The following is a 26,430-nucleotide window of genomic DNA, read 5'->3' on the forward strand; positions in this document are numbered from 1 at the left end:
ATGAGGGTTTTATTGTTGTTACTTTGTATTTCAAAATGTTAGAGAAAATAATCACTCTTTTCAGGGAAATAACTGGAGAATTTTGAGCATTTTAGTTGTTGTAGAGAATCATACAGTACTACCTGGATCCTTTTTAGGGTCAGGCAAATCAGCTCATTATCATCCCTTGAGCCCTTTGATCTCATATGCCTCCTCTGTCCCTGCTCCATACACAGGTTCCCGGGCCAGAAGCAAGATGGTTTTGTCTTGCACGCTCCTTTCCACATGCAGTCACCTCTTCTACCCTGTCCCTTGGCCCTTCAAATTACTTTCTGAATCCATTCTTTTCTCCTCAGTCCCCTTGCTCCTTCCTTAATTCATTCTTTGTGTTCTTTCACCAGGACTGTCGCAGTCTTTTTATTTATTCAGTTTGTTTTGCTTTGTTTGAAGCTTTTTGCCAATTTAATTAATCCTCCATCAACCCTATGATGTGGGTCCTATTATTTGCCCATTTTACAGTTAAGAAGGAAAGGCCCAGAGAGGACATTACCCCACTAGTAGTAGTGGAGTTTGGGACTTTATTTAATTTTTATTGGTATATAGTTGGTTTACAATGCTGTGTGAATTTCAGGTGTACAGAAAAATGAATCAGTTATACATCTAGCCATTGTTTTTTAGATTCTTCTCCCATAAGGCCATTACAGAGTATTGAGTATAGTTTCCAGTGCTACACAGTAATTCAAAATGGATTAGAGACCTAAATATAAGACTGGACACTGTAAAACTCTTAGAGGAAAACATAGGCAGGTCATTCTTTGACATAAATTACAGTAAGGTTTCTCTGATCCACTTCCTTGGAGTAATGAAAATAACAAAAACAAATAAATGGGACCTAATTAAACTTAAAAGCTTTTGCACAGCAAAGAAAACATAAACAAAACAAAAAGACAACCCTCAGAATGGGAGAAAATATACACCAGTCAGAAAATGGGTAGAAGACTAAATAGACATTCCTCTAAAGAAGACATACAGATGGCCAAGAAGCACTTGAAATGATGCTCAACATCACTAATTGTTGAAATGCAAGTCAAAACTACACTGAGGTATCACCTCACACCCGTCAGAATGACCATCACCAAAAATCTACAAAAACTAAATGCTGGAGAGGCTGTGGAATAAAGAGAACCCTCATATGCTATTGGTGGAAACATAAGTCGGTACAGCCACTGTGGAGGTTCCATACTGTTCCATAACAGTATGGAGGTTCCTTAAAAAAGCTAAAAATAGAAGTACCATATGAGCCAGCAATCCCAATCCTAAACATATACCCAGAGAAAACCATAATTCCAAAAGACACTTGCAACCAATGCTCACTGCAACAGTATTTACAATAGACAGAACATGAAAGCAACCTAAATGTTCATCAGCAGAGGAATGGATAAAAAAGATGTGGTACATGTATACAATGGAATATTACTCAGCCATAAAAAAAGAACAAAATAATACCATTTGCAGCAACATGGATGACCTAGAGACTGTCATACTGAGTGAAGTAAGTCAGACACAGAAAGGCAAATATGATATCGCTTATATGTGGAATCTAAAAAAAGGGTGCAAATGTACTTACATATAAAACAGAAGTAGAGTAACAGACGTAGAAAACAAACCTGTGGTAACCCGGGGATAAGAGGGTGGGAGGGATGAATAAGGGAGGCTGGCATTGACACATGCACACTGCTATGTATAAAATAGACAATAGCATTTTAAACTGGTTTCCTTCTTCCATTGTACCCCCCCCCAATAATCCACATGCTCCCTAAAATAGTCATTCTTAAAGTGTCATTATGTTTCTTCTTTTTAAACCCTTCAGTAGATCACAGCATTAAAGTCCTTCAGTGATTTGCTGAAAGCAGTTTCTCCATCCTTACTCCACTCCCCCAACCCTAAGTCCACTGTCCACTGCTCAGACTCCCTGAGGCTTCAAGCTGGATGAAGCACCTGAAGCTTCCTCTTTATGAAATGTCTTCATTCTTCAGCCCACACTTTCCTTCTTAGCTTCCCAACAAGCTTAATCCCATCTTTGAGAAACTAGTTCAGGTGTCTCCTCCTTAAATGTCCTCTTCTCACATAATTTGATCCTCAATTTACTTCCATCCTTGCACATGACTTGTTGCTGTCATAGTGTAGTTGTTTAGGTTTGTCCTGTGTAGAGAGCACCACTCTCCTGATTTGTCCCTTTATTGTCCAACACTTGACAGGATGCCTAGCACATAGTAGGGCCTCAGTGTTTGTGGAATGGAACTGAAATAACAAGATGCCTAGCTCTTTGTTTACTGAAATTGAAAGTTCTTGAGAAGCTCTCTTATAGGCTCAGGTATACTGGGATCACCTAGATTTTGTGATTAATAGATGAAATTCTGTACGACCTTAAAATTCACCAGAAGACATATAGGTATAATGTGGGCTACAGGGAGTTTGCCTTTAAAATCTGACTTAATCAAAATGTATTGGCCACTGGACACTCTAGACCCATACTAGTAAATGGCAGTGAAATATTTGGATGTCTCCTAGCATCATTTCAGAGGCCCTCTTCTGTCTCATGGTTTCTCCAGTGAGTCCACTTGGAGGCCAGGTTAGCCCTGAGGATTTGACCTTATGCAGTGGAAATTTCTCCTTCATGGATCACAGCCTCATAATGTCAAAGAGGCTTGCATAACTCAATGAAGCTATGAGCCATGCCATACAGGGCCACCCAAGGCAGAGGGGGACAGATGTGTCACAGTGAAGAGTTCTGACAAAATGTGGTCCGCTAGAGGAAGAACTTGCAACCTACTCCAGTACTGTTGTCTGTAAAACCTCATGGACAGTATGAAAGTGCAAAAAGTTATGACACTGGAAGATCAGCCCCCCAGGTTGGAAGTTGTCCAGTATGCTACTGGGGAAGAGTAGAGGGTAATTACTAATAGCGCCAGAGAAAATGAAGTGGCTGGGCCAAAGTGGAAACTGCGCTCAGTTGTATATGTGTCTGGTGATGATAGTAAAGCCCAGTGCTATAAAGGACAGTATTGCATACCAACCTGGAATATTAGGTCCATGAATCAAGGTTAAATTGGATGCAGTCAAGCAGAAGATGTCAAGAGTGAACATCAACATCTTGGGAAATCAGTGAACTAAAATGGACAGGAATGGATAAGTTTAATTCAAATAGCTATTATATCTACTACTGTGGGCAAGAATCCCTTAGAAGAAATGGAGTAGCCCTCATAGTCAGCAAAAGAGTCTAAAATGCATTACTTGGGTGCAGTCTCAAAAATGACAGAATGATCTCAGTTAATTTTCAAGGCAAACTATTCAATATCACAGTAATCCAAGTCTTTGCCCCAACCATTGATGCTGAAGAACCTGAAGTTGACCAGTTCTATGAAGACCTGCAAGACTTTCTAGAACTAACACCAAAAAATGATGTTGTTTTCATCACAAGGGATTGGAATGAAAAAGTAGGAAGTCAAAAGATACCTGGAATAATAGACACGTTTGGCCTTAAAGTACAAAATGAAGCAGGGCAGAGGCTCAGAGAATTAGGAGAATTCACTAGTCTTAGCAAACACCCTTTTTGAAGAGCCACTGTGCACATAGACATCACCAGGTGGTCAATACTGAGATCAAATTGATTATGTTCTTTGCAACTGAAGATGGAGAAGCTCTATACAGTCAGCAAAAGTAAGACCTGGAGCCGACTGTGGCTTAGATAATGAGCTCCTTATTACAAAATTTAGGCTTAAATTGAAGAAAGTAGGGGAAACCATTGCCTACTACAAAAGTAGGCAATTCAGGTATGACCTAAATCAAATCCCTTATGGTTATACAGTAGAGGTGATAGGTTCAAGGAATTAGATCTGGAATACAGAGTGCTTGAAGAACTATGGATGGATGATCATAAATTTGTATAGTAGGCAGTGACCAAAACCATCCAGAGGGGAAAAAATGCAAGAAGGCAAAGTGGTTGTCTGAAGAGGCTTTACAGATAGCTCAGGAAAGAAGTGAAAAGCAAGGGAGAAAGGGAAAGATATGCCTAACTGAAAGCAGAGTTCCAGAGACTAGCAAGGAGAAATAAGAAGGCCTTCTTAAGTGAACAATGCAAAGAAGTGGAGGAAAACAGTAGAATAGGCAAGACTAAAGATCTCTTCAAGAAAATCGGAGTTATCAAGGGAACATTGATATCCAACATCACTGGAAGGTGACTACAGCCATGAAATTAAAAGATACTTGCTCCTTGGAAGGAAAACTATGACAAACCTAGGAAGCGTATTAAAAAGAGACGACATTTTGCTAACAAAGGTCTGTATAGTCTATGTCCTGATGTGAGACTTGGTTCATTAAGAAGGCTGAGTACTGAAGAATTGATGCTTTTGAATTGTGCTGGAGAAGACTTTTGAGTCCCTTGGACAGCAAGATGACAAAAGCAGTCAATCCTAAAGGAAATCAACCCTGATATTCCTTGGAAGGACTGATGCTGAAGCTCTGACACTTTGGCTACTGGATGCAAAGCACAGAATTGCTGGAGAAGACCCTAATGCTGGGAAAGATTGAAGACAAAAGGAGAAGTGGTGGCAAAGGAATAAATGGTTATATAGCATCACCAACTCAATGGACACAGACTTGAACAAACTCTGGGTGATAGTGGAGGACAGAGGAGCATGGTGTGCTGCAGTAGGTGGGGTCACAAAGAGTCAGACATGACTAGTGGCTGAAGAAGAACAACAACAACAGTGGATATTTGTTTTCCTAATATCTAGCAGAACTTAGCTTGAAGGAATGTTTAAAATTACTCTCTGTATATATACATGTATATATATTCATTGCTAATTTTTACAGTTAAAGTACCAACTCTATTGGTTCAGTTCAGTCCCTCAGTTCAGTCCCTCAGTCATGTCCTACCCTTTGCGACCCCATGAACCTCAGCACGCCAGGCCTCCCTGTCCATCACCAACCCCCGGAGTTTACTCAGACTTCTGTCCATCAAGTCGGTGATGCCATCCAGCCATCTCATGCTCTGTTGTCCCCTTCTCCTCCTGCCCCCAATCTCTCCCAGCATCAGGGTCTTTTCCAATGAGTCAACTCTTCTCATGAGGTGGCCAAAGTACTGGAGTTTCAGCTTCAGCATCAGTCCTTCCAGTGAACACCTATCGGTCCCTCAGTCATGTCGAACTCATTGTGACCCCAAGGACTGCAACATGCCAGACCTCCCTATCCATCACCAACTCCTGGAGTTTCCCAAACTCATGTCCATTGAGTCTGTGATGCCATCCAACCATCTCATCCTCTGTCGTCCCCTTCTCCTCCCACCTTCAGTCTTTCCTAGCATCAGTGTCTTTTCCAGTGAGTCAGTTCTTCACATCTGGTGGCCAAAGTATTGGAGTTTCAGCTTCAACATCAGACCTTCCAGTGAACACTCAGAACTGATCTCCTTTAGGATGGAATAGTTGAATCCCCTTGGAGTCCAAGGGATTCTCAAAAGTCTTCTCCAACACCACAGTTCAAAAGCATCAATTTTTCAGTGCTCATCTCTCTCTATAGTCCAACTCTCACATCCATACATGACTAATGGAAAAACCATAGCCTTGACAACACAGACCTTTGTTGACAAAGTAATGTCTCTGTTTTTTAATATGCTGTCTAGGTTGGTCAAAACTTTCCTTCCAAGGAGTAAGCGTCTTTTAATTTCATGGCTGCAATCACCATCTGCAGTGGTTTTGGAGCCCCCCAAAATAAAGTAAGTCACTGTTTCCACTGTTTCCCCATCTATTTTCCATGAAGTGATGGGACCAGATGCCATGATCTTAGTTTTCTGAATGTTGAGTTTTAAGCCAACTTTCACTCTCTTCTTTCACTTTCATCAAGAGGCTGTTTAGTTCTTCCTCACTTTCTGCCATGAAGGTGATGTCATCTGCATATCTGAGGTTATTGATATTTCTCCCAGCAATCTTGATTCCAGCTTGTGCTTCATCCAACCCAGTGTTTTTCATGATGCACTCAGCATGTAAGTTAAATAAGCAGGGTGACAATATACAGCCTTGACGTACTCCTTTTCCTGTTTGGAACCAGTCTGTTGTTCCATGTCTAGTTCTAACTATTGCTTCATGGTCTGCATACGGATTTCTAAAGGGGCAGGTCAAGTGGTCTGGTATTCCCGTCTCTTTCAGAATTTTCCAGTTTGTTGTGATCCACACAGTTAAAGGCTTTAGCATAGTCAATAAAGCAGAAATAGATGTTTTTCTGGAACTCCCTTGCTTTTTTGATGACCCAGTGGATGTTGGCAATTTGATCTCTGGTTCCTGTGCATTTTCTAAAACTAGTTGAACAGCTGGAAGTTCACCGTTCATGTACTGTTGAAGCCTGACTTGGAGAATTTTGAGCATTACTTTACTAGCATGTGAGATGAGTGCAGTTATGCAGGTTTTGAACATTCTTCGGCATTGCCCTTCTTTGGGATTGGAATGAAAACTGACCTTTTCCAGTCCTGTGGCCACTGCTGACTTTTCCAAATTTGCTGGCATATTGAGTGTAGCCCTTTCACAGCATCATCTTTCAGGATTTGAAATAGCTCAACTGGAATTCCATCACCTCCACTAGCTTTGTTCATAGTGATGCTTCCTAAGGCCCACTTGACTTCACATTCCAGGATGTCTGGCTTAGGTGAGTGATCACACTATTGTGATCATCTGGGTCATGAAGATCATTTTTGTACAGTTCTGTGTATTCTTGCCATCTCTTCTTAATATCTTCTGCTTCTGTTAGGTCCATATAATTTCTGTCCTTTATTGAGCCCATCTTTGCATGAAATGTTCCCTTGGTGTATCTAATTTTCTTGAAGAGATCTCTAGTCTTTCCCATTCTATTGTTTTCCTCTATTTCTTTGCACTGATCACTAAGGAAGGCTTTCTTCTCTCTCCTTGCTATTCTTTGGAACTCTGCATTCAGGTGGGAATATCTTTCCTTTTCTCCTTTGTTTTTTGCTTATCTTCTTTTCACAGCTATTTGTAAGGCTTCATCAGACAGCTATTTTGCTTTTTTGCATTTCTTTTTCTTGGGGATGGTCTTGATCCTTGTCTCCTGTACAGTGTCACAAACCTCCGTCCATAGTTCATCAGGCACTCTGTCTATCAGGTCTAATCCCTTAAATGTATTTCCCACTTCCACTGTATAATCATAAGGGATTTTATTTAGGTCATACATGAATGGTATTGATTTTCCCTACTTTCTTTAATTCTGAATTTGGCAATAAGTAGTTCATGATCTGAGCCACAGTCAGCTCTCAGTCTTGTTTTTGCTGTCTATAGAGCTTCTCCATCTTTGGCTGCAAAGAATATAATCAATCTGACTTTGGTGTTGACCATCTGATGATGTCCATATGTAAAGTCTTCTCTTGTATTGTTGGAAGAGGGTGTTTGCTATGACCAGGGCATTCTTTTTGCAAAAGTCTATTAGCCTTTGACTTGCTTCATTCTGTCCTCCAAGGCCAAATTTGCCTGTTAGAGGTGTTTTTTGACTTCCTACTTTTGCATTCCAGTCCCCTATAATGAAAATGATATCTTTTTTGGGTGTTAGTTATAAGAGGTCTTGTAAGTCTTCATAGAACCATTCAACTTCAACTTCTTCAGCATTACTGGTCGGGGCATAGACTTAGATTTCCGTGATATTGAATGGTTTGCCTTGGAAATGAACAGCGATCATTCTGTCATATTGAGATTGCATCCAAGTGCTGCATTTCAGACCCTTTTGTTGACTATGTGGCTACTCCATTTCTTCTAAGGGATTCTTGCTCACAATAGTAGATATGATGGTCCTCTGAGTTAAATTCACCCATTCCAGTCCATTTTAGTTGGCTGACCTAAAATGTCGACATTCACTCTTGCCATCTCCTATTTGATCACTTCCAGTTTGCCTTGATTCATGGACCTAACCTTCCAGGTTCCTATGCAATATTGCTCTTTACAGCATCGTACCTTGCTTCCATCACCAGTCACATCCACATCTGGGTGTTGTTTTTGCCTTGTGTCCATCTCTTCATTCTTTCTGGAGTTATTTCTCCACTGATCTCCAGTAGCATATTGGGCACCTACCGACCGGGGGAGTTCATCTTTCAGTGTCATATCTTTTTGCCTTTTCATACTGTTCATGGGTTTCTCAAGGCAAGAATACTGAAGTGGTTTGCCATTCCCTTCTCCAGCGGATCGGATCACATTTTGTCAGAACTCTCCACCATTACCTGTCTGTCTTGGGTGACCCTACATGACATGACTCATAGTTTCATTGAGTTAGACAAGGCTGTGGTCCAGGTGATCGAGATCTAAAAATGTGTATAACAGACTTGACACTACTACATGTCTTCTTTGCTCATACATTTAAGAAATACTAGTTAAGCACCTACTATATGCTAGTTCTGGGCCATGGGAATATAGCAGTGATCAAAAAACTAAACCCAAATCTGTTAAGCGTACATTCTGGTAGAGGAGACAACAAGTAAGTAAAATACCGATTTTATGAGCTGAAGAAAATAAGAGAGTGTGAGATTGGGGGCATAGGCAGAGGGAGATGTTACAGTTTTAAAGGTTGATTATGAAGTGGCTCATTGAGAAGGTGACCTCTGAGGAAAGCCCTGAAGGAGAAAAGAGAGCAAACTTATTGGGGAAAGATTCTTCCAAGCAGGAATAATCAATTTCAACATTCCCAGGACAGGAGTGTCCTGATGTACATAAGAACCAGCATCTAAAGAGGTGACAGAATGGAAGAGGAAACTAGGTGATCTCAGGTCAGGGGCCCTAGTATTGCAGGAGTTCCTGTGGGTTCTTATAAGGACATTGATGCTGGCACTGAGCAATACGGAGAACCATTGGAAGGTTGGACATGAGGTATAGCATAATCTGACTTAGGGTTTAAGGACCTCTCTAACTGTGTTGAGGATAGATTTAGGGCCAAGGGGAAAAGCAAAGATAAGACAGGAAGTTGTTGCAGTCAATCCAGGAGAGAAATGATGGTGACCTTCATGGAGAAGTGATTGGTGCTGAAGGGACAAGAAGTGGTCAAATTCCAAATGCTTCTTGATGCCACATAGGCAAAGGGAGAGAAAGAGAAGGGTCAAGTCCAAGTCTGAGGTTTCTAAGTTACTGGAAAGATGAGGGTGGCCTTAACTGTGATAGATAAGGTGGTAGGAGGAGCGGGTTTGAAGGGCAGTTGGGGAGGATGTTATTAGACAATTGAGTGGGCTTGTAAGAAGACAGTTGGATGTATGAGTTTGGAGTTCAGGAATGAGGTCGGACTGGAGATAAATTTAGGAGTCATCTGAGTGAGAATGGATGAGCTCACCAAGAAAGTGAATGTGGATGGAAAATAGAAAAAAGAAGAGGTCCATGGACAGAGCTACCCAGGGAGAACAGACCTAAGCTCAGAGAAGCTGTGGAGGGTGGGAAGAGATGGTACAAAAAGTAAGAAAGTGCCCTGTCTGGAGAAAGCCAGCGTGGAGGAGGGAGAAACCCATGGGGTCAAATGCTGCTGCTGAGTCGAGTTAGTCAAGTACTAAAACCTCACCAGCCCATCTAGCAAAGTGAAAGGAGTTGGTGCCTTTGAAAAGAGCAGTTCTAACAGTGGAGGCGAGTGTGAATTAGAGTAGACCCTGTAGGGATGAAGAGGACAGGGACTGGAGAAATGTGCAAACAAGTATTCCAAGGCATTTTTTTAAGATGAGCAGAGAAACGGGGGGGGGGGGGGGTAACTGAAGGCAGAAATGAGTAGGGATGGGTTTTCTTGTAAGTAGTGAAAGATAATCACATGTCTGTATGCTGGTGGAAATGACTCTGTGTCGAGGGAAAATTAATGATTTAAGAGAGAAGAATTTCTGGGGTGTTGTCTTAAATAGGAGAATGGGATTTGGATTCAAAGTACAAGTGAGAGGTGAGGAGAAGTAACAAGGGAGGAAGGCGGCTGCAGAAGTAGACTTGATAGGTGGGTGATGGGAACTTTGGGAGATCTTGGTCATTCATCAGCTGAAAGTGAGGATAGAGGGGGAAGTAGTGTCTAAGCAGAGAGAAGGTGTGAAATAGGTGTCTAGGAGTGTGGGACAGTGAACAGATGATGAAAATATAGTACAATATTTTGGGCAGAATTTAGGGCCAGCTTGAGTTCTGTCATCACAAACTTATGATTAGGCCACTCGGCATGGCTTTGCACAGCCGCATTCTGCTGTGAGGAGAAGGTGGAGCCGACAGTGCAGATCCAGGAGGTTCCTCACTGGACCTCCCAGGCCCGGTGGTGTGTTGGGTTTGGGAAATCAAGCATCCCCTATTTGAAAGGACTCTAGAAGAAGCAGCAGCATCATAAGGAGTTAGGATTTAGAGAAAGTTCCAGAAAACAATCTGAAAAGAGGTTGAAGTTTTGGAGGACAATGATGCTATGTTCCAAGGAAGTGTGGAAGGATTGGGAGAGTTTTGGAGGATGGGTGATGGGGACGTGCTGAGCAAGACTGAGATTCTATTGCAGGAGGTGAGTGATGGCCTGCAGTCTGAACCCGAGCTTCCTGTGGAGATGAGGTCTCAGAACAAGGTGTTGTGACCAGACTGGGAGTTCTGGGGCATAGGGGACTGGGAGGGGGACATTTTACCAAAAGCCAGAGTCCTTGGCTCTTTTCTTCACTCCTGTCACTATTTTCTAGCTGCAGATCTCATGGTTTCTTCAGACAGAGGCATACAGGCTATCCCAGTGTGGAGAACAGATTGAGGCAGAGCTTCCCTGGTTAAAGCTGAAGGGGAAGAAGGCAGTATCCCTCAGAGGGTCCAGGAGAGCAGCCACATTTCTAGAGCGCCTCAGAGGTCCTCATATCTCATGTAGTCGTTGCTCGTATGCTGAGGAGATACACCGAGGAAAATGCAAAGCCATGTATAAGAAAGTAGAGATTACATGCCCAATAATCACATAAGTCTTTTTAAATCCTTTGTCAACAGTGCTGATTGCTTTTTTATTCCATGTAATAAACTTTTCAAATAAACAAGTGGTTTGCAATATCCCTTGAGATCTCTTCATGTCATTTATGATCCGGATAGCATTACTGTTGTTACCTATTATGTCCATAGAAAAAAACCCATAGTTTTGCACAATCTTGACTTATTAATAGATTGGGTTCTTCAGAAGCAGAGCATGAAGCAGAGGTCTGAATGCAAAGGGTTGGTTATGGGAGTGCCCCCAGGAGAGCCCAGTCAAGAGAGAATAGGAGAGACCCAGAAAATGTAAATTTAGGAGATGTGTTAAGGAGGTAGCTTCAGCCTGCAACCCTGCAAGGGAGCTCTCGAGAGTGACAACTCAGGTTCCAATCTGATTAGACAGAAGGCTTATTTCCACACCTGTGCGGACATAGCAAAGGAGGAGATCATAGGGGAAGCTGTGAGCCCCTAGGTACTTCCAGGCAAAATATCCAGGAGTCCAAGGGCTATTCTTCAGAGAAAAGTAGCTGGCACAGTTCAAGAAAATTGTAGATACCAAGGGAACATTTCATGCAAAGATGGGTTCAATAAAGGACAGAAATGATATGAACCTAACAGAAGCAGAAGATATTAAGAAAAGGTTGCAAAAATACACAGAAGAACTGTACAAAAAAGATCTTCATGACCCAGATGATCACAATAGTGTGATCACTCACCTAAGCCAGACATCCTGGAATGTGAAGTCAAGTGGGCCTTAGGAAGCATCACTATGAACAAAGCTAGTGGAGGTGATGGAATTCCAGTTGAGCTATTTCAAATCCTGAAAGATGATGCTGTGAAAGGGCTACACTCAATATGCCAGCAAATTTGGAAAAGTCAGCAGTGGCCACAGGGCTGGAAAAGGTCAGTTTTCATTCCAATCCCAAAGAATGCTCAAACTACCGCACAATTGCACTCATCTCACATGCTAGTAAAGTAATGCTCAAAATTCTCCAAGTCAGGCTTCAACAATACATGAACTGTGAACTTCCAGATGTTCAAACTGGTTTTAAAAAAGGCAGAAGAATCAGAGATCAAATTGCCAACATCCACTGGGTCATCAAAAAAGCAAGGGAGTTCCAGAAAAACATCTATTTCTGCTTTATTGACTATGCTAAAGCCTTTGACTGTGTGGATCACAACAAACTGTGGAAAATTCTGAAAGAGATGGGAATACCAGACCTGCCCCTTGAGAAATCTGTATGCAGACCATGAAGCAACAGTTAGAACTGGACATGGAACAACAGACTGGTTCCAAACAGGAAAAGGAATACGTCAAGGCTGTATGTTGTCACCCTGCTTATTTAACTTACATGCAGAGTGCATCATGAAAAATGCTGGGTTGGATGAAGCCCAAGCTGGAATCAAGATTGCTGGGAGAAATATGAATAACCTCAGATATGCAGATGACATCACCCTTATGGCAGAAAGTGAAGAAGAACTAAAGAGCCTCTTGTGGAGAAGGAAATGGCAACCCACTCCAGTATTCTTGCCTGGAGAATCCATGGATGGAGGAGCCTGGTAGGCAACAGTCCATGGAGTCGCAAAGAGTTGGACACAACTGAGCGACTTCACTTCAGGCTAGATAGGCTGATATACTGAAAAACAAGGTTAAGCAAATTATTTAAAAAAAAAAAAAAAAAAGCCTCTTGATGAAAGTGAAAGAGGCGAGTGAAAAAGTTGGCTTAAAGCTAAACATTCAGAAAACTAAAGATCATGGCATCCAGTCACTTCATGGCAAATAGATGGGGAGACAGTGGAAACAGTGGCAAACTTTATTTTTTTGGACTCCAAAACCACTGCAGATGGTGACTGCAGCCATGAAATTAAAAGATGCTTATTCCTTGGAAGGAAATTTATGACCAACCTAGCATATTAAAAAGCAGAGACATTACTTTGCCAACAAAGGTCTGTGTGGTCAAGGCTATGGTTTTTCCAGTAGTTATGTATGGATGTGAGAGTTGAACTATAAAGAGAGATGAGTACTGAAGAATTGATGCTTTTGAACTGTGGTGTTGGAGAAGATATTGAGAGTCCTTGGACTGCAAGGAGATCCAGCCAGCCCATCCTAAAGGAGATCAGTCCTGAGTGTTCATTGAAAGGACTGATGCTGAAGCTGAAACTCCAATACTTTGGCAACCTGAAGTGAAGAACTGACTCATTGGAAAAGACCCTGATACTGGGAAAGACTGAAGGCGGGAGGAGAAGGGGATGACAGAGGATGAAATGATTGGATGGCATCACCGACTCAATGGACATGAGTTTGGGTCAACTCCAGGAGTTGGTGATGGACAGGGAGGCCTGGTGTGCTGCAGTCCATGGGGTGGCAAATAGTCAGACACAACTGAGTGACTGAACTGAACTGTACAGATGGGTCTTTGAAAGACACACACACAGACACACACACCCCCAGGGAGCCCAACAGTACCTTTTCTAAGTGGAAAGCTTTCTTTCAAGTGGCAGAGATAACCTGCATAGAGATTCTGATGATATTAATATCAGTTTTCTATTATCAGTAAGCAGGGTTGTTTTTTTTTAATATTTTGAATCTTGCTATCTTTTCCCTTGCACTTCTAGCAAGATTTTATTACCACACATGGTTGTGTGTGTGTGCTAAGTCACTTCATGTCTGACTCTGCAGTCCTATGGACTATAGCCCTCTAGGCTCCTCCATGGGATTCTCCAGGCAAGAATGCTGGAATGGGTTTCAATTTCTTCCTCCAGGGGTCTTCCCGACCCAGGGATTGAACCTGCATCTCTTAAGTCTCCTGCATTGGCAGGCAAGTTCTTTACCACTAGCACCACCTGGAAAGCCCATATTACAAAACACATGGGCCAAATTTTGAGAAAATCCAGGTTAAGCCAGCACGTCTCTTACCAGCTATATCTAAGCACAGTATTGAATGTGCTGTTTTAAATGAGAACAAAATGCATGTTTTAAAACTCCACTGTTTTAGATGGACTTCAGTCTTCTTCACTTTCATTAAATATCCTTAAGTGTAAGCATTGTTTCAAAACTTACTACAAATAATTATTCTTATCTACATCCTCATATGTTTACTTCAAGCTGATTTCTGTTTTTCCTTTTAAATTGTGGCCTCTCTTCTAAGGATTAGAGAAGCATTATTTTAGAGTCTCAGTGTTAAACATAATTTGTGTAACATCCAGCCCACTGACAGATTTAGAGATTAATTTCCAGACCTCTTGTGGTGCTGGGGGAAGCTCCTTAAGATTTTGAAAATGGCAACACTGTTGACTCCCTACTACTAAAGGTTACTTGTATCTGTATCCACTCTAATGCAAAGTTTAAGTGTGGTAAATATCAGTATGTTTTGCTTTATGGAAAATCCGTGAGGAAGAAAAGCAATTTATGGGACAAAAACTGTTTATCCTTCATAAGGATGTATATTACAGAATGTCCTTCCCTCCTTTCATTCTATAAGGATAACATTGCTGTTGCTAAACTGAGATTTACATACAAAAAATAGTTGAGTAGCTTTGAATAGTCATGTCTTAGGTTCTCCAGAAGCAAACCATGAGAGCCAAAGATTTGATGCTAGTGACAGACAAAAGGAGAGATTCGACTATGACTTATATGCTCTTTAGATCATATTGAGAGTTGGTAGAACCTTTTTTTTCCCCCTCCCAAGTATTTTGGCTTAGATACATCTCTAAATATGTGTTTGCTACATTTTAGAGTAAGTGCATTTTCAGGGAAATTTAATCCATATGTTTCAACAAGACTATACATAAATCATCCAAATGTTGTTTTATTAGAGCTGCATGTCTAAGACGCCTTTTGAACTTTTTTGATAGTCCTTGTATTCTTTTCTGAAAAGCAGCAGGTAAGTTGCCAAGAGTAAACAAATAAAATAGCAAAAGATTTGAGTTCAGTTTGAAATGCTTAGCCCATTATTTTTGATTGGGTTCTGAACTTGGCAGTGCACATCACCTATTCCTGCCTGCGGGGCAAAGTGAAAACAATTTGAACGCTGTATTTCCCAATTGGGTCATTGACATTTGAGAATAATGCAGTACAGACAGAATCAGCATGTTTGGCAGGTGAGTGATACTTAACATGACCTCAGAAAGTTACTTCCTCAAGTTTGCAAATTCCGTAGCATGGAACAGTGCTGTTTACATTGCAAAACAAAAGTCAGGACTGACAGCCATCGAGGAATTCATAGCAGGGATTTATCTGTTTCTCTTGTGCATCTTTAGGTGGAATGGTTGAAAAATGAAGACATCATCGATCCTGTGGAAGACCGGAATTTTTATATTACTATTGATCACAACCTCATCATCAAGCAGGCCCGTCTCTCAGATACCGCCAACTATACTTGTGTTGCCAAAAACATTGTCGCCAAGAGGAAAAGCACGACCGCAACTGTCATAGTCTATGGTGAGTGAGCTGTGTGTGCCTCCATCTAGCTCAGGTCAAACTGCAGTTTCTCATTGAATTGGAAAATAGCAAGTGAAGAGGGCCCATCTCAGTCCCCATCGCAGCCCTCTTCCTGCTTCTCATGTGGACAGTGAGGTTTAACTGCTTTTCTGATGCTCATAACAAAAACCTGGACTTGGAACTTCTAGCCCTTTGTCAGTTTATAGGACAATAAAGGAAATCCACTCAGGGATCTGACACTCTAAGAAGCATAAATGTCCTGTGTTTCAAACTGAACTCAGGAATCCAGGAGAGTTCCCTGCTTCCCTAAGCCCTGCCGCCTTCTCAGCCTGGACTCCTGAGACCTAGAGGGAGTTCTGAGATGAAGATACTTAAAGCAGCCTGCTGCTCTTTCTGTGGGCCTCAGGAGAGTGATTGCAAGATCTCAGGTAAACTGGAGCTGACATGTTCTCCAAACACATCAGAGCAGCTCTAGCTGCCTGGAACTTGCTTTACACTCCATCAAGGACATCCAACGTGAAGACAGGGCCTGCCATTGTCATGCAGCTCTAGTCCTAACCCTGTAGCAAGCTGCAACAAGATGCAACAAGCTTCTTCAGAAAGCTTCTCTTCCATTCTCTGGCCTTTTCTAATCCATCTCATCTCTAAGCCTATCATTTCTCCAGAAGGACTGAATGATTCCACACCCACTTTTGCCACTGCATGTGATGTTTTTATCTCCCTGTTTTAGCACTCAGCAGTTTTCTCATTTCACGAGGAGTTCCATCTGCCCAGTGAGGCTTTTAAGCTCCTTGGTAGACAAAAGAGACAACTCTCTACATTTATGCTTCTTACAGTGTTAGTTACACGGTCGATCTTTATATTCTTGGTGAGTTATTGTCTGAGAGGAAACTGAACAACCCTGAGCAATGTTTTGAGGTTCATCCACCTCTGGAATGATAATGGCCACCACTTAGAAGGTAGGGAGCTGTTCACGGCTCCTTTGGTGTTAAATGACACTTCAGGGGATTTGTCACTGGCAAGTACGTGGCTCAATGCACTTACTGCCGGTAGTACTGCTTGGCTGGCTGCATCCTCGGGCTGAAGGATGTTATGAAAACAGAAACCACTGTGACATTCGAAAGGCTGAATGTAGTGATGCTTTAGTGCTGTCATTTTCATTACAGGACAGATGCATACTTCTTTTTCAAAAAAATCCTCTGAATACTCTTGAAGTTTAATTTCCTTAAGTCACAGTGAAGTGTTTCCCACTTTTTGTCTTTTTCCAGACTCTCTGAATGACTTAATAAACAGCACTGGAAATGCAAAAAAAAAAATAGGGTCCATCACAGTTGGTACCAATCGTAAGTGATTAATGAGGGCAGACTCTTAAATAGATGTGTTACATAGAAGCAACTCTTTTCCTATGTATCTCATGTTCTCAATATCCATAAGCACAAGCCAGACATTGTCTTTAGTAAGAATCAAACATGAGGATCAAAACTAAAGAATTTTGAGTTTAGAAAGCAGTGTGGCAGTAGGCCTCGGGAGTCTGATGTTCTCGGCCTCGTTCTAGCAGTAACTCACCTTCAGTTGGATGCTTGAGCATTACAATACTCAGAGCACATACCTCCTTCCCCAGAAAATAACAGAATAAGCCTAGAATCTTCAAGGTTTGTCTTTTTCTAAACATTTCTGGTTATTAATTTCTCGTTAAAATCCTAGCAGAGCAGTACTGTAACCCCAAATATCAGCTTGCCAGTACGTTGGTAAGAAATTTATACTGACAGTTCCACAGTAGTTGGAGTTTTGTGAAGTTGAGTGGGTTAAATTACTTTTGGAACACAAAACTCTGTCAAACATCTGCATTCTCTTTCATGGCCTCACAAAATAAGTTGTCTGAGGCTCATAGGTTGGACTCACTAGAAGACCACAGAAAAACATATACATTTAACCAGTATTTCATTTTTGGGTCTGTTGTTAGTATCATTTTTAGATTGCAAGTATATATTCATTATAGGAAATTTGGGAAACAGAAAAATGGCAAAGAAAAACTAAAACCTATAATCCTGTCATTTTGCCATCCAGAGATAGCTTTAAAAAAGATGGATATGTGTACTACTGTTATTTTCTTAACATAGATAAGATTTTAAAATAAGGGATACAATTTTTTTTATTTAAAACATAATGTTGAAATTTCCATGTATTATTAAATAGACTTCTACAGCATTATTTTTTTAATGTATTCTTTTAAATTATAGTTGCATTACAGTTCCTTTGGCAACCACCAGTTGCCAACCACAATTCTCTATGTCCCTTATTCTGTTTCTGATTCATAGATAGGTTTGTTTGTGTCATATTTATTTTAGATTCAACCTTTAAGTGATATCATATGCTATTTGTCTTTCTGACTTACTTCATTTAGTATGTGATGCTTTAATGCTGCCTTTCTGACTTACTTTCTGACTTAACTTCTTTCTCTTTCTGACTTACTTCACTTAGTATGATAATCTCTAGCTGCAGCCATGTTGCTGCAAATAGCATTATTTTGTCCTTTTTTATATATTCTATATAAATATTACATATTTATATAGAATATATATTTAATAATATATAATATATATTTATATAGAATATATATATTATATATTTATATAGAATATATTTATATATTATATATATTCTATCTAAATATTATATATTCTCCTGTATATGTGTACCTCATCGTTTTTATCCCTCACCTATTGACAGACACCTGAGTTGTCCCCGTGTCTGGGCTCTTGTGAACAGTGCCGCTACGAACATAGGGCTGCACACAGGCAGCAGCATCTTTAATAGCCGCCTGGCAGCCAATCTCGTGAACATAGTACATTTACCATTTTCCTATTGTTGAATGTCCAAATTGTTCTCTTTTTTTTTTTTTTTTTTTATTTTTTTATTTTATTTTTTTTTTTTTTCAAATTGTTCTCATTTATATATCTTTATACAAAAAAATAAAGGTAAATCTTTTTATAAAAGTTGTTATCTTGATACAGGAAAAAATAATTCTCCACTGAAAAACAGCCTGTGTCTCTATGTATAACACATCCACGATTATTCCCTATTGCGTAAGATTCTAGAGAAGGAGATGATGGGCATGTGATGTCCCTATATAGGTTTCTGTTATCTGAGTAACACACTTCTTTACCATCAAGAAGTAGATGCATATACTGTTTGTAGCACGTTTTAACTAGCAGAAGATAATTTTTTTATAAATTGCTTAATTATAATAATTTCATGGATTCATATATTGAGATATGAGAGTATATCAGTATTTTCTAGAGTGAAATATCTAGAGGTTAATAATATACATAGTGCTAGATGGTTAGGTTTTATAATCACATCTATACTGACAGCTCCATCAAACACCATAAATAGTCTTTATACACAAAATATGTGTCAATTGCAGTTACATCAGCTAATTGCTGATTCATTCAAATAGATACTTAGTTAAAAATCCAGCTATCAAGACTTTTTAAAAAAATAGATTCACTTATTAATGAAACTAAAAGTTCTTGAAAGGTTATAAAGTTTATATATGCTAGAGATAAATAATCACCTATTATTAAGGAACAGCTAAATGATTTTATCAGTTACCATGCCTCATAGCCACCTGCAACCTTGGTACAAGGATATAAGCATATTATTTGAGATAAGTTGTCAAAGGTATCAATAATTTTTGGAGCTTTAGTAGGTAAGAGGATGTTTTTTAAAACATCAGTGGCTAAGGAGATGAGAACACAGTTCTGTTTTCTGAGTAGGTAGATAGGTATTGATAATTCATTTTATTTATCCCTGTGCTTAGATTATTTAGTTTTGTAGTAATGAAATTTTGAATGAAATTACATCCAAGGTCTCTTCCAGCTTTGAAGCTCTTGATTTTTTATGGTCCCTTGGGATACAACATTCTTGTTCATGTCTGGTATGTGGTTTATGCATCTCTGTCTGTGTGCATGTACATTTAATTCATGTTTTATCATTTCCTTCCAGTAAATGGTGGCTGGTCCACTTGGACAGAGTGGTCTGTGTGTAATAGCCGTTGCGGACGGGGGTATCAGAAGCGTACAAGGACCTGCACCAACCCAGCTCCGCTCAATGGTGGTGCCTTCTGTGAAGGGCAGAGTGTACAAAAAATAGCCTGCACCACGTTATGCCCAGGTAAATAAACCAGCGCCCTCATTCCAAACGCATCTTCTCATTCTAGAAATGTTTTACGGTATATACACAAAGGCTTATTCTAGACCTTAATGTGTGATAGATAGTATGTAAATCCATCATACCTTCCAATGCTCACATTACTGGGAAATCACGTCTTTTTCCCCAAAAGAGTACTTAACATTATTAATTACATTAACATGCAAAATAGTACAAAAAACATACAGGAACATAATCCCTCTTTTTTACTCAACAAAACTGTTGGAGCCACGTTTGCAGGATCTTATAATTCAAGGCATTTGAGCAGCATCAAAAGCCATACACTTAGGATAGCAACCGTTGATATTCAGAAAGTCAAGAAAATTAATTGGAACTGAAATTTAGAAAATGTTTGAGGCAAAGTACTTGACATTTGGTGTCAGTTTCTGGGTAAGGGCAAATAAGACATTTGGAATTAATTAAAAGGAAGTCTAAGCTTTGTGACATACGAGCTAATGGATTTTGAAAATACGATGCAATCAGTTATTATCTATACATGTTCAGTTCAGTTGCTCTGTCATGTCCAACTCTTTGCAGCCCCATGGACTGCAGCATGCCAGACTTCCCTATGTATCACCCAACAGTCTATACATGCATACGGTAACATGTCTATATGTTAGTCATCTCTTTTTGAGTTATTTACAATGGTACCTATAACAGGATTGCATCCCTTTGCCTCTGAGCATCTGTCTGTGTTCTCTTATGTTGTCCCAAGCTCTTATGCCTTGGTAAATTGAAGTTAATATCTGCTAAAACCAAAACCTACTAAAATGTCTAATTATATAATATATTGAAAAATTAAGCTAAAATTATTATTAATGTATTCCTTTGGAGTAGCTATTATCACTTTCATTATTTAGATACAAAGATTCTTCACTTGCCTTTATTTTGCCTGACTTTTGTCAGGTTATTCTTAAATGAAATCTTTCTCAGAGATAGGTTAGAGAAATGAACTGGAGAGAAACCATAATCTAAATTTTGTAATTCCTATGTTAATTTTCTAAGTATCAAAACAGTATCCCACTCTGAACCCATTTAAGAGCTTTTATTTATGGAACAAACTTTGACACTTAGCTAAGCTAAGAATTTCAGTATTTTTTATCTTGTACTCTTCTATATTCTATCTACATACTGACTCCCACAATTAAAAATACACTAAGCATTTAGTTGGGCTTCGCTGGTGGCTCAGTGGTAAAGAATCCACCTGCCAAGACAGGAGACACTGGTTCAATCCCTGAGTCAGAAAGATCCCTGGGAGTAGGAAATGGGAACTCACTTCAGTATTCTTCCCTGGAAAATTCAATGGACAGAGGAGCTTTGCAGGCCACAGTCCATGAAGTCACAAAGAGTCTAATATGACTGAGCATGCATGCATACATACATGCATTTAGTTAAAATAGAAATGTGTGTTTGTGTGTGTACTTTAGGATGGTCGAGGTCAAAGCAAACGTCTTTTCTCTAGATAGTTGGGGGTTATTTATGTGGCTAACTCTGTACAGTTGAAATAATAATACTTTCAGCATTTTTTCATATGGGCATATTTATATCTCTATACATTGTGCATAATACATATATTTACACAGTAATTTAAATATGACATCACAGAGATTCTTCAAACTACGCAGACTATTAAAATTGGTCTAATTTCGAGCAAGATGTAGATAAAACATGTTATGTACGGTGCATGTTCAATAAATGATGTTTGCCATTGTCTTACATTTATTCCTAGATAATTATTTATGGATTTCAGGGAATTTTTTTTTAGTGTAACTCTTATTTTGACATTTTCTTCTTATTTATGTAAGAACCTTTAGAGAATGCATTTTATCGTTCCAATTTTAGTATATGTGTTGCCGAAGCGAGCACTAGAGAATGCATTTAAAGTATCACCTTAGTGAAATTGACTATATATTTTCTCAGGTTAGGGTTTAAATTGTGTGTTTTTTTAAAATAGAGTTAGCTTATTATCACTGAAATTTACTAACAAGTCAAGCACCAAGATTAAGAAGAAAGTGAGTCTATTCCAAATGACTGAATCACAGGAAAAAATTAAAAATGTGCTTAAATATTATTTTTAAAACAAAAATAAAAATGTGTATATCATCAAATAAAATAATGGAATGAAATATTCAATAATAAATGGAAAATAGTCTTTTCAGGAAGGCATTGCAGAAGATCTTAGCAGAATTAAGCAGCATGGATGAAAACTTAGAAAGAGTGTATAAGATGTAGATGATAGAGCAGTAGAGAGAGATAAATGGGAAGGTAGATGAATATATGGATAGGATGGAGGTGGGTGGGTGGATAGGTGAATGGATGGATTTTTTTCCCCCGCTCTCCTGACCTCTTCTGCTTAACCCCACTGAGGTTTACTGTCACTATTCACATGCACTATTCACGGGAATATTGGATCCAAAAAGAGGTCCCCTAATTTTCAATCCAAAACCTAAAAGTTTCCTCTTTAATAGAAAAAGGGGCCCTACTAGGGTTTCCCTTTATATAACTCCTGGTGACAACTTTGATTTCTGTGTGTCCCATTAAACTTCGCTTGCTTGGTCGGTGAAGAACTAGCCCCGCACCTCTTGGAAGGAAAGTCTGCAGAACGCGCAGGATGCGTGGAGAGCGTCTGCAGCTTCCAGCAGTTGAAGTGAATGCAGCGCGTCCTGGTGGCGCCTTTCCTTCGGTGTTCATGCTTTGTTTCTACGTGAGCCCTGCCCCTTTCTGCCTTCAGGAAGCTCCTTCTCGCTGACCTGTCGCTGTGTGTGTTTGTTTTTGTGGCAGTGGACGGCAGGTGGACCTCGTGGAGCAAGTGGTCCACGTGTGGGACCGAGTGCACGCACTGGCGCCGGAGGGAGTGCACGGCCCCCGCCCCCAAGAATGGAGGCAAGGACTGCGAGGGCCTCGTCTTGCAGTCCAAGAACTGCACCGACGGGCTCTGCATGCAGAGTAAGTCTGTCTGCAAACCGCAGACACGGGAGGGGGGAGTCTTAACCGCTGGATTTCTTTGAAGGAAATATTAAAAAAAAAAAAACACACACACACACCAGAAATCCCTTGAATAACAACAAAAATGCAATACTAGGGCTCCCAAAGTTGAAAGAAAATGAATCTCCCAGAAACCAGAATGAATAATAACTCTGTCCAGTTAACAAATGACACACACAGTACTGCCTTCCCATGAGCAAAAACTGATTTAGTCGTTTCCCTAGAGGGTCTGTCACTCTTTTCAGGGCAGGGAACTGCTGCTCGGTTTTATTAGAGTGCCCAAAAGGGCACCCCAAACTCCTCAGAGTCACACGACTTCCAAAAAGTAAGCTATTTACTGCCAATTCATGGCTGTTACTGAACCAATGTCCATGACGTTTAGAATACATGTACAAGGACTGGAAACATTTCTGCTGGTAGATTTACCAGTTTTCAAGTGTTTAGTGGGAATATCTTCACAAGCCCTTGAAATTGCTGGGTTTGTATTAAAATTATAATGTTTATCTGAAGGGAATCATGTTTATAAAATGTAAATTTTAGAATGGATATATAAGATGGGTTCAGCAATATAATAGATGCTATAAGCTAAGTATTCCACATTTTTTATGGCTTTGTTACTTAGATTTTCTTAATGAGATGGTGGTTTGATTTCCATACTTAAAATACTTTCCATACTTACTGAGGAGCCCTTAAATATACAAAATTAACCATCTTTTTTATGGGCATGAATTAAGGTACTAAAAATTGTTCTGAAATCACACCTGTACAGTTGAATGAATCAAGCAATGTGCTGTCTTTGGATCTTGGGTAATGGTGGCCAAATATTGACATTTCTTATAACATAGTACAAATTGCTTGTGGGATACAAGCAATCAAATGTATTTGTGTGGAAGTATTTGTATTTGTCATTTAAGAATAAGATATTTTCAGCACACTTATGAAATTCTGTTTGTCTCCCAGAGTCTATGCTTACAGGGACCTTTAAAAAGAAACTTTACTCAAAATACAGTTAGAGAGATAATCTCATTGCTGACACGGAATATAAATCTAATGGGCCTCTTGTTTTTCTGTCCGTGGTACGTGGTATTCTTTGAGAACAGGCTGCGACTGAGTGTAAAGCATATTTTCTGGTTGTGATTTGAGGATAGCTACTGTGCACCTCACTATTTGTACCAAAAACACAGAATGAGAAGGATACAGCTATTTTACTAACTGTTTATCCAGAGATACAGAATTTGTTCCTCTAGGTGTTAGTTTGAGTTGAGGATTAAAATGGAAACATACCACACAAGTTATTTTTAACACTTTTATAATTTGGTAGTATTCTTTTAGTTTAGAATGAAGTAACTCGTGATTGAAAAGTAACAATATTCGAAGTTTCTCTCCGGCTCACTCCCTTTCTCAGTATTATCCTTCAGCTTTGGGTGATTTAATGCCTTCCGCTTCCATTGTGCATATTTTAAAATTCCCAAAGCAACTGGTTTAACAAGGAGTACAATGCTACAAGATGGAACATTGGCCCTTTTATTAGTTACACACAATGACACGTTCTAAATTAAGACATATATCAAATAAAAGCATGAAATACTCTTTTTGAAAAAATGCTATCCATTTATCTTTCGCTATGCTGATGCTGGGTCTTCACTGCTGTGTGGGCTGCTCACTAGTTGCGGTGACTTCTCCTGTTACGGAGCACAGGCTGCAGGGCTGCATGGTTGTGCCACGTGGATCAGTAGTTGCGGCTTCGGGCTCTAGATTACAGGCTCGGTAGTCGTGGCACGTGGGCTTAGCTGCCCTATGCGATCTTCCAGGGTCAGAGATTGAGCCCATGTCTTCTGCGTTGGCAGGCAGATTCTTTACCACTGAGCCACCAGAGACGCCCACGAAGTATGAAATGTTCAAGTTAAGAATTTCATGATATAGCACCCCTTTGAAAGTGAAGGTGTTAGTCATTCAGTTGTGCCCATCTCTTTGCAACCCCTTCCCGTTTCCCCTGTCCCTGGAATTCTCCAGGCAAGAATACTGACGTGGTCAGCCACTCCCTTCTTCAGGGGATCTTCCTGACCCAGGCATCGAACCCAGGTCTCCTGCATTGCAGGCAGATTCTTTACCGGCTGAGCCATCAGGGAAGCCCAGCATTTCCTTAGCATCTAGCTTATTTCTTACAGAATTAATACAGTTTTTTCTAATGATTGGGTATGATGGCATGAGGTGTGTGTATGTGTAAATAAGGAAGGAAAATGAGGCTACAATACTGGTTATTTGTTGTTTATTTCTTTATCAAGTCTCCTATCAGACTGGAACATTTGGGTGTTTGAATTAAAATCAGTCGGTTAAAAAGCTGTTTCCTTTTATAATTCTGATTTGCTATAGTAACAGTCTCTACTAAGTCAATAAACTCTTTCTTCCTCCCTCCTGTATCTACTGTAGTACAAAAGATAGTCGTAGTTTGTGCTGTTATCGATTTCCTCAGGGATAAAAACCTCAGATACAGTTGTGCTGTATAATTGTAGTATTTTACAGTGAAAGTTATAGTTTCTGTTTACAAAGCTGGCTGTTTCTAGCATAGCAATGCTGACAGTGTCTTGCAAAAAAAATAATGTCCTCATTTTGGAAAACAAAAGGCTTCTGATAGTGAAAGTACCAAGCTTTTAAGAGGGACAAGTTCTGAACTAAGAAAAAGAATGGGAAAAGAAAAGATCGCTATAAAGCTGCAGTTAATAATTAGAAAATATCATTTAATGTTTGTTTACATTGAGACTTAGCGTCGTCAATGCATTGATAAATAGCTCTTTATAAGTATCGCAATATTATCTCAGAGCCAGCCTGCTTACCACTGAATTAGGGAGGCAGTGCAACCTCTGAATGTACTAAAAATTGTCTACAAGTGATTTGGATGTAGATACACTACTAGAAAGGAAGAATTCAGAGTTCCTGATGGATGTCAGTAGAATTCAGAGTTACATAGATAATGTAGTGTTGTATATTTTAAAAGCCAGATTGGTACTTAAGAACAATACAGTATAAAATATATAAAAAATATTACTGTCAATGTTTATTCATTAATTTGTTCAAAATAATCATATTTGGACACATTTCTTCCTTAGCCATTCCCCTCATTATAAGCACCTTTGACTGAAAATATCTAGAAATATTGGATAAAATGTTTAAACTTAAAAGACATATGAACACATTTGGAGTCTGTGTGTAAGAGAGAGAGGATATCAAGTTCAAAAGAAAGAGAAATCCTCAAGAACAGAAATAAACTCAGATCTAAAGAAGTATGTGTATAAGTGGACACCAGAATAACCAAGAGAGGCATTAGGCATGGATGTAGGTCCTAGGGATTGAGAGTTAGGTTTTTGGATCTGAGGCTGGGTGGAAAGCAAGAAACCTGAATAAAACTGGGTCTCATAACTGACTTCCCCCACCATGAAAAATAACTCAAAATTTTTACCCATCAGTCCAGGAAAGCTACAGGAAAATTGATGGTACAGAAAAGACAAAGTCTTCACTTCAATAAAACCACAGTCCTTTACTTAGTTCTGGATATGAAGTCTAAGATACTGTACAGAGAGGAAAATGCAAAGTATGTGTAATTTATATAAGCAGTAAAACTTCTGGAGTACCAGCAGAAGTGAACAGCAAGCCATTTTCAGGAGTTTTTTCCACAACCTAAGTGCATTGGTCTAGGATAAAGATAACTCACTCCTGAAAATTAATTGATGATACAAGTTTTATATCACCCAAGAGAATAAATAGTCTGCTGCAAGGGAAAGTTGGCAACAATAAATAGGTATGTCGGTACTTTAATAACATGGACTCCTAGAGCAAGCTGAA

General features: G+C 39.7%; 1 protein-coding gene across 1 annotated transcript in view; it reads left to right on the top strand.

Moving 5' to 3' along the window:
• UNC5C (unc-5 netrin receptor C) overlaps positions 1-26,430 on the top strand; it is a 399,848-nt gene that overhangs the window by 306,696 nt on the left and 66,722 nt on the right. Inside the window, exons 5-7 of the mRNA XM_065907323.1 lie at positions 15,213-15,393; positions 19,402-19,569; positions 22,387-22,551. Coding sequence (XP_065763395.1) covers positions 15,213-15,393; positions 19,402-19,569; positions 22,387-22,551 — 514 coding nt within the window. The remainder of the gene's footprint in view (positions 1-15,212; positions 15,394-19,401; positions 19,570-22,386; positions 22,552-26,430) is intronic.

Source organism: Muntiacus reevesi, chromosome 16 (genome assembly GCF_963930625.1).
Source record: "Muntiacus reevesi chromosome 16, mMunRee1.1, whole genome shotgun sequence".
Taxonomy (NCBI): domain Eukaryota; kingdom Metazoa; phylum Chordata; class Mammalia; order Artiodactyla; family Cervidae; genus Muntiacus; species Muntiacus reevesi.